Below are 8888 nucleotides of genomic sequence, written 5' to 3' on the forward strand. Positions count from 1 at the left end.
TGAAGTCCTCTCCCTTGGAAAACTGTGCCCATCATATTGCAGATTGGATCCCAGTTTCCTGTTCCATTCTCTTGGACAGAGTAATACCGTGCACCAACAACACTGCAGTCTGGGTCCCGGTTCGCTTTACCAATCTCTAAGGCAAAGCAATACCAAGTAGTCAGGGGAGTTCAGGAAGGGTTCTGACCTTCATTCATCTACTGTCGGGAACATAGCGGCCACTGGCAGACAGCAACAGAACCAACTCCACTGAAGATGCCGAAGAGTCAACAACCCATAAGGAGTGAAAACAGGCACCGTTTCACACTTGAATTATGAAACGTTCTTCACTTCGCAATGAGGTCAATTCTGCATCATTTGTCATGAAACGGTGCGATTTCAGAACCTCCCTTGCCATGTTGCCACGGCGACAACGTCTGGTTGTACATTTTATCTTTAACATGAATCCTGTGGTTGCAGTCTCACCCATGGCAAGCGGCGATTTTTGGTCCTGGGGAAGTGGGCGCGGAGCGGGGGAGTGATTGACGGGAGTCCGGAGATCCCTGCAAACCCACCCTCAAGGGAAAATGACTTCACGTCCAATCAACCTGCGGTTTAAGGTGTCGCCCACCGAGCTGTCCTAAAATCTCAATTTTAAAGAGCCTAATGCTGGAAAGCTGAGGAATAGAGGTGCAGAAACAAGGGGTTGAGAAGCCGGGTCCTTGTCTAAAGGTCACACACACTCACTCCTCCCACGCACATTAACACAGGCGCTGGTGGATGCACCGGCGAATGCAGAGAAACGGGGGCGGGGGGGTAGTGGACTGTTGGTGCAGTGACAGATCCGCAGCTGCTTGCACACGAATCTGCCCGAGACTGAGGCAATCCTTGCACCGACTGCCGGTGCCAGTGGGCTAAGCCCTCCAACCACACCAAGGAGGACATCATTAAAAGGGTTTTTTTTAAGCTGAAGCCAAATTGTCGACAACAGTGAATTTGATGCTTTGGAAATATGCCCATAGTTCAGGTTGTGCGAGAGTGGGAATGTCTTTTTTTAATCTAGTCCTCGATTTAAAACTTAATCTTTAAAATATTTTGCCAAGCGGCGCACAATACAAATTTGTTGGATTTGGGCAAAACAAATTCCCAATTCGCTTTATTGCCAAACACGCAAAAAGGGCAGGAATTGTATGCTTGCAACGACGAAACGGACCAGTTAATCCCCCCACCCCTCTGGTGTTTCATCAATTTAAGGACGCTATGATATTAGAAATGCTGATTAATGAATGGAAAATGCAGGTAATGCACTTACTTTCCAACAAAATTTTCCAGTACTGAGCTTTTCCCGGCGCTCTGCCCTCCGACCACCCCGATCTGGGGCAGATCCAAATTCGCATTCTGTCCGATTTGAGAGAAAGCATCCTGCATCCGATTGACAAGAGGAATCAGCTCCTCCATCCCACGGTTTCCCATCTTTAATCGCTGTCCACCAAGGCGGTCTTCCCGGCTTAAGACCCCAGCGAATTAATTTTGATCTGTGCAACAAACAGATGACAGTAAGCCAACGTCTGATGGGCAAAACAAGGCCCACATTGAGGAAAGAGGGATGCAGAAGGCTGAGACCGGACCTTCTCCGCTCTGCTCGCTCTGCCTCCTTGGTTCCTGCTCCCGTTCCACGGGGCGATTTAAAGCGTAATCCGGTGCGCGGCGTCTGCCGGGACATGTCGTCCGTCTATCCGCACGCCGTGTTGTAAGCGGCAGATGGCGTACTACAGGTTCCAGAATGCATCACGCTGTCATCTACTTTGCTTGCCAGCTCGTCCAGAAGAGCCTGCGGATTTCCGCGGATTGTCCTTGTTCCCATTGAGTGCCCAGAGTGGACCATCTGGTGACTTGTTATCCTTGCATTTGGCTTCTCAGATGGAGCATTTTTTAATACAAACTGGACTGAATTTAAGAATAGAATCAATCAATTTCTATCACAGGTTCTGCACTGCAATCGGAGAGGTGTCCTCATTCTGTAAATACAAGGAAACGCCGGCCATCTAATTAGTGCCATCACTGTGGGTTAAAATAGATCGGTGCGGGCAATGGTGATCCTTTTGTAATGGCATAATTCGTGATGAGCTGCCACGGAGAACAAGGACAGGGGCGAAACGCAAAAGTCAGCCAGCCGCTGGGATTGTAGTAAAAACACAGATGCTGGAGGAGCTCAGCCGGTCTCGCAGTGTCCAGAGGAGGTTACCGACGTTTCGGGCCTGAGCCCTTCTGACAGGGGACATCTTTCTTCCTCTATTGGATGAGCTGCAGGAGATTAATCATCCGTTCACACATTGGTATTCTCCCTGTCTCAATCTGTAAAGCAATCATGAGAAGATTTGTGAATAATTGTCACACTGTGAGACTGCTCTTGGAGTGTTGTGTGCAGTTCAGGTCGCTCAGTTGGAAGGGAGCTAAAGAGGATGCATTAAAAAAAATCTAGGACTGAGGCTGATAAGGAGAGACCAATGTCTTTGATAGACTAAGGGGTTTCCACCCCCCCCCCCCCAGTGAAGGAGGTATACAAAAACATGAGAGAAAGTGAATGATCCCAGGGGGATGGGCGTCGATTTAATATGAGAGGGGAAAGATTTAAAGGGCACTTAATTAGCTTGGACAGATACATGCATAGGAATGGTTTACAGAGATATTGACCAAATGAGGCAAAATGAAGTAGGCAACTTGGTGAGCATGGATGGAGGGCCTGTGTCCCTGCTCTTTGTATTACAATGAAGTACACATTATAGATTTTGTATATCTTTCATTATTGCCGAGTCAGAATGTTAGAATTTCCGATCTTAAATCATCTTCAGCAGTTGAAGAAAACAGCTCACCCACATCTTCTCTGGGATAGCTAAGATGCCCTAATTTTTGGTCATTTTAATATTCATTTATACATTTCAGCTCAACCTCCCAAAGAAGTTATGATAGCTAGAATGCATAATGGGGTAAGGCAGAATAAGGTGCCCAGCAAGAGATCACAAATATATATTGTATTTAATCACTGGTGTCCAGTATCTTCAGATCAGTAATAAAAGGAACTAAGAGATAGCTTGAAAGCTTCACTGAAGTGCAAGAAAGGGAGAATGATTGGAATTGTTTAGTGCAACAAGTCTGGTCTCCAATTCAACAAGAGGACAGTTTATCTCTGTAACCTAACCCCATAACACCACTTCTGCCCCATAACCTTCATCACAATTAGTTAATATAAGTTTATGTTAATGGGAGCAGGTACAGTGAAACCTTAATTTTATGGACCCCAATTTAACGTGAATTTGGATATAATGCGATGAGTCATTGAACTCGGGCATCGGCTCCCAGCAGGATTGGGGACCTCTGACTCCTGGGCAGGCCATTCAAGAGAGGGTGAGAAAGGGCTCCAGAAACAGTTTTAAATTCTGCCTTCTATGAGGAGAATAGATCCTTTCACCAAATATAATCCAAATAAGAAAATAGATCCCGATAAACTTTAGTTGATTTTAAACTTAAGAACATTACTTTCCATTTCCATTTAAGGTTTTCACAATTACCAAATTCCAGAATGACATCAAATGTTCTTCGGTCTGTTAAGATGTCATTTTGTTTCTCCTCCTCAGTGATTTACATGGTTCATTGAATGATGCCATACTTAATTACATTATAAAGGGTGCACAAACTCTGTAGAGTGCCATATAATATCCCTGGAAGGCCTGTATTCTGAAATGTAGTTTAGCTCAGAAATAATCTTAGTAAGTTGACTTTGGCTTGAGATAGAATTTTATTTTCCAAGTTTACATATGTTTAATATCAACTTCCCTGAACTGCTGGGGGGTTAATTTTATCTCAAGGACCATGCCTTAGGTACAGAGGCTTGAGGGACTCCTAATGGATGTTTAGTGCAATTCTGCCTTTACATCTCAGTGAGCTGCTTTCTTCTAGATTGCTAAAATGAATTGGATGTAGGCCATAAGGTTGGTCTGGTTGGACAAATTCAATCTCAAATCTAAAGTGTATGCTACATCAAACCCACTGTAATTTGGCATTGATGGACAAAATAATTTTGGTTGAAAAAGAAAGAAAAAATATTTTTAGTCAGCCATTAAAATAACATGAATTACTGTACAATTTGGTGACTCTTGAAGCACCCAAAAAGCACACTAAAAACAGGGATTGTCTTGTAGGCCAGATACAAAAACGTGACGTAAAATTCTACTCAAAATACCACTCGATTGGTTCCGTAACCCACTCAGACTCCATCCTACAACAAATTTTTAAGATACCAGTATATTAGAAAGAAATCTTTATTGTTTAAAAAAAATCATCTAAAATCTTTCAAAATCACTCTAATCGTCTGAGGCAAAGAACTTAGCAAGCACATCTGCAGCCTCACTGTTTACAATGTCATCAGGATCTTTGAGTAGTTTCCGAGCAATTTTTGTTTTTTGTTGTATTACCAGATATTTCCTGTTCACGAAGCAGCTGCACCAGCCCATTGTACCTTTAAAATTTCTACTGTGTTCTGGGTTTGACCTTGCCCACTTCAATCTATATGCTGTGATTTTATTTCTTGTGACTATGTAGCAATTCTGCCTCTGTTCAAATCCCTATTCTTCAATGTGATTTTCAAACTCTGACCAACGAATGATTCCTCTTCTCATTGAACATTGTTTATTTAGCATTTTTCTTAAAACATCTTCATTCTTTCTCCACTCACTTACCATCTCTCAGTTATGTCAAATGTCCTCGCAGCAGCTCAGTTGGTCGATTCCTTGGGCATTTCAATTACTTTTAACTTAAAACTTTCTTCGTTTTGCTGGAGGTTCCAATGATAACATCTAATAGCTCAGTCAACGTGACACCAGCTCAGTCAACACATTTTTTTTTGGGGGGGGTTGACTTATACACTAAAAATATGATTAAAACCATGAAATTCAGGCTGAAATTGGGGACCCGTCTAATCTGAAGGTCATGCTGTATGCCAAATTATATGGTAAGTAATAATAATGTAGAAAATGCAATGATGAGAAGTGATCATGTAATCCATTTATATGGTTTGAAAAGTAACAAAAGTTCAGGACATCAGGAAAGTGTGTCATCATTTCTCAACCTGACAAAGCAAATAGCACCACGACTTTCATGTCAATTCTGAAAGATGGCATTGCCAAGGCAACACTCCTTCAGGGTTCCACTGGAGAAAAACTGGAAAGGAGAGCTGAAGTAGGACTTCGGCCACAACCTCTGTCATGTTCATGCCCTTTTGTAGTCTTCCAACACTGCAGGAAAATGGGGTGGAGCTTTCCTCTGGATCTATTAGGACTACACATGAAAGTCTTGGGTATTGAGAGAGACTAACCAAACATAATTTCATCATTTAAAAATACATTCCAATCTTGTTGGTACAATTCCAGCAGAGTTAACACAAACCTTAAATGCAATTCTATATTTTAAAAAAACCCATCATGAATTATTTAAGCTAAAAAGGAATAGATTTGATCTGGCCAACACACAAATCAGATGAAGAGCATTGGCTATAATTAAGATAACCTGTCTTTGTTCATCTGTGCTAACAATCTGTCTGCAAAGTTCCTATCATGAGTATTGGAAAAACTAAAAATCTGCAAAGCATGTGGTGGTCACACAGCTCAGAATTGTTCTGCCTTATGGGATTCTTGTGAAATTTCCCATTCTGAAAGATTAAGTAAATGCAGCTGATGATAGCAAATATCGTTGTAATATCTCAACAAACCCTTGCAAACCACAAAAAGTAAATTCCATGCATGTGAAAATTAACCAAAACTATTCTCCTCAGCGGAGGACAGGTTCAGTGCCCCCTGGAGGACACTCCGAGTATACCCCCAATAAAATCAGCTTGTGATGACCTGCACAGTGCAAACAGCATATCCATTCAATAACCCTCAACTGAAAGCAGCTCACTCAAAACCTCTTACCTGAAATCAGCTCAAAGACCTTGCAGATTAATTAGAAACAAATCAACACCCTTGAAATATTTTGTTCATCTCCAAGAGTGGTGGTTGACATCAGCGTAGTCTTGGTTCAGAGAATGCTGGCAAGTATGCGTCACAGTTCTTGCCCATTGAAACACACCATAGGAAAGTGCTGAAGGATAGCAGCTGGCTTTCTCTCACAAAGGCAATGGATTTGGTGGTTTTGGAGGACTCAGGAACAATGGCCACACAGGAAGGGTGTGACATGGAGAGGAAGGTGGAAAATATGTCATCCCCTTCATCCTTCTGCTTCTTAACTTCTTTGTGGATGGGCGGTGGGGTTGGGAGGTTCTTCCCAAAGGACTGCTTCCAATTGTTCATGTAGTCAGACTTACGTGGCAAAGTCATGTATGAATTGGAATGCTAATATGGATATAAATGCAGACAAATATTTGTGTAAAATCTCTCACAGTGAAGGATTAAAAGAGAAAAACATGAATTTTGAAGGTGAGAGGTACAGCATTAACAGAGGATGTTGAATGAGTTGTACAGCAATATGTCTGGTTGGATCATCTTACACCAAGTACAAAGGACCCGATAGAGTATCAGGAAGCAGGCTTGGTTTTCATGGAATGTAGCTGGTCAACACCTACATCAGGTGATGAATTAATATTTAAAGAGAGACAGCCTACATTAACAAGTATTCACTAGTATCCCCTTGTTTCTTCATGAAGCTGTTACTTCGAAAATGCGTCAAACCACATCCTTGGATCACTGCAAAGCCATTAGCAATCTGTGTCAGAAGCCCATGCGAAACATTTAGGTACGTTTTCGGATGCTGCATTACCTTTGGTGAAATATTAATGAGAATCCATTTATAAAAGTATGATTTCCTCCATCAGTTTCTGGACTGAAGGCAATATTCCTTCTAATTGAGCCAAATAAATTCAGCAAGAGTAATTAAAATTTGTGAAACTCAATCGTAAGTGATCAATAATGAAATACCAAGATGTGATAACCAGAGCATTATCACTTCCATATCCCCTTTGAATAATTTCATCATTCTTTAGCAAGGGTGGGCAATAAAAATCGAAAATAGATAGATCATCCAGGTTTAAAGCAATTCATTATTATCCTTGTAATGTAGCGGCTACTACGGTAGAGCGACTGAAATAATACAAAAACACACACCAGACTAGTCAACTGAAGACTGATTTATTCAGGGTTTACAGGCTTCTTTTATATACTGTGTGACCCGGGCTCCACGGGACAAGGTGGGACGTCACTAGGAAATTGCTGCTGATCTGGCAAGTAAGTGTCCCGCGTCTTCCGGCAGGAGACTCAGGGGTTCAACGTGCCGTTCCTCAGTATCTCTTTGCATGTGGTGCAGTAGGTGAGTAGGCAGATGTTCACATTATGGTTCTGCATGCACGCAGAACCCTGCCGGCAACAGTTCGCATTGCTGCACTGTGCGCCCGCTCACCCCCCAGAATTGTCGCCAGAAATTAAAATACCAGCTGCATGTGCCTTAGGAGGACGCCAACGCCGTTTGGGCTGGGGGCATTGAATGAGTGCAGTGGGATCCATATGGGTAGGCTTGAGTCTGTCCACACTAAACAGTTGCGAATGTCTCTCAATGTCAAAAGTGAACACAACTCTGTCCCTCTTAATCATGTGGCCCTCATATGGTCGTTGTAACAGCACTCCTGGGACCTGTCTGCGTACAAAAGCAAAATCAGCATTGAGGAGCTGTGGGGGGCACATGTTGTTTAAGAGTTCCATGCCAGATGGTAGGAAGAGGTTTCCTGCTAGTGATACCCTGTCGAAGTTGCTGAAGGACATCTAGGTCAGAGTTGGTTGTACATGAATATCCACTGGAACTGTAAGGACCATGCCATAAACCATTTCTGCCGCTGATACAGACAAATCTTCCTTTGGGGCCATGCGAACTCCCAGTAGAACCCATGGCAACTCATCAACCCAACTGAGTCGGGCCTTAAGTGCGGATTTTAGTTGCCGGTGGAAACATTCCACAAGGCTGTTGGACTGTGGATAGTATGCAGTAGTGTGGTGCAGGTGTGAGCCACAAAAGCACATGAAGGCAGACTATAATGCAGAGGTGAATTGTGCTCCACGGTCTGAAGTTTTATGTGTTGGGACACCAAACCTAGCAATCTGTGGTGGTACAGCACTGGCCTACGACAGGGATTCCAATCGAAAGAGGCTCATCTTAGTCCGATCAAAGCTGGGTCCCCGAGTCTTCCAGGCACTCAAAGACTGCACCGGGTACTCATAAGTGATGAACACCCTCGAGACCATGTATAAACCTCTCACGAATGTGGTCTTTGCAAGGTACCTCCTCAGTATCCGAGCCCAACTATCTGGGGAGACGACAGAGTCTTACCTGGGAGCCCTGCGTGAGTTGGCCCGACCTCATCTGGCTGAACCCGGGGTAGATGAAAGGGAGGTCGAGAGGCTGATCAGAGATGCCTATGTCCGAGGGCTACGCGCGAGGGCTGTCAGGCAGAAGCTGCTGAAAGAAAATATCTACTCCCTGGCCAAAACAGTAGAGGTAGTCCGAACCCTGGAGGCAGTGGCCCTGCACACCAAAGTCTTCAATTCCAGGTTTCCTCAGGCCTCCGCATGGTCAGCACATTTTGCTGCTGTGGCCTTTGATCAAGCTGGGGAAGAAAACATTACTGCTGCGGGCACCCAGCACCCCTATAAGTACTGTGGGTACCGGTGTGGGTCTGATCGTCGATTGCGCCAAACCTGCCCAGCCAAAAACCAGTATTGTTCGAGATGTGGCAAGAAAGGCCACTTTGCCAAGATATGCCTCTCAAAGCCAGTTGGCAGCTCAGCGGCCCTCTATGACCTCTCCCCCCTCCCTCACAGTCCCCGCCATGTGCAATTACTGGGCAACGCCATTGCCCCGTAGCCACTTGT

General features: G+C 43.9%; 1 protein-coding gene across 1 annotated transcript in view; it reads right to left on the minus strand.

The window, feature by feature from the left end:
* The window catches only part of LOC138736302 (dynamin-1), a 215270-nt gene extending 213648 nt beyond the window's left edge, over nucleotides 1-1622 (minus strand). The window contains exon 1 of the mRNA XM_069885585.1: nucleotides 1292-1622. Coding sequence (XP_069741686.1) covers nucleotides 1292-1452 — 161 coding nt within the window. The 5' untranslated portion in view covers nucleotides 1453-1622. The remainder of the gene's footprint in view (nucleotides 1-1291) is intronic.
* Between the last annotated feature and the right edge of the window lie 7266 nt (nucleotides 1623-8888).

The sequence above is a fragment of the Narcine bancroftii genome, chromosome 1 (genome assembly GCF_036971445.1).
Source record: "Narcine bancroftii isolate sNarBan1 chromosome 1, sNarBan1.hap1, whole genome shotgun sequence".
NCBI lineage: Eukaryota > Metazoa > Chordata > Chondrichthyes > Torpediniformes > Narcinidae > Narcine > Narcine bancroftii.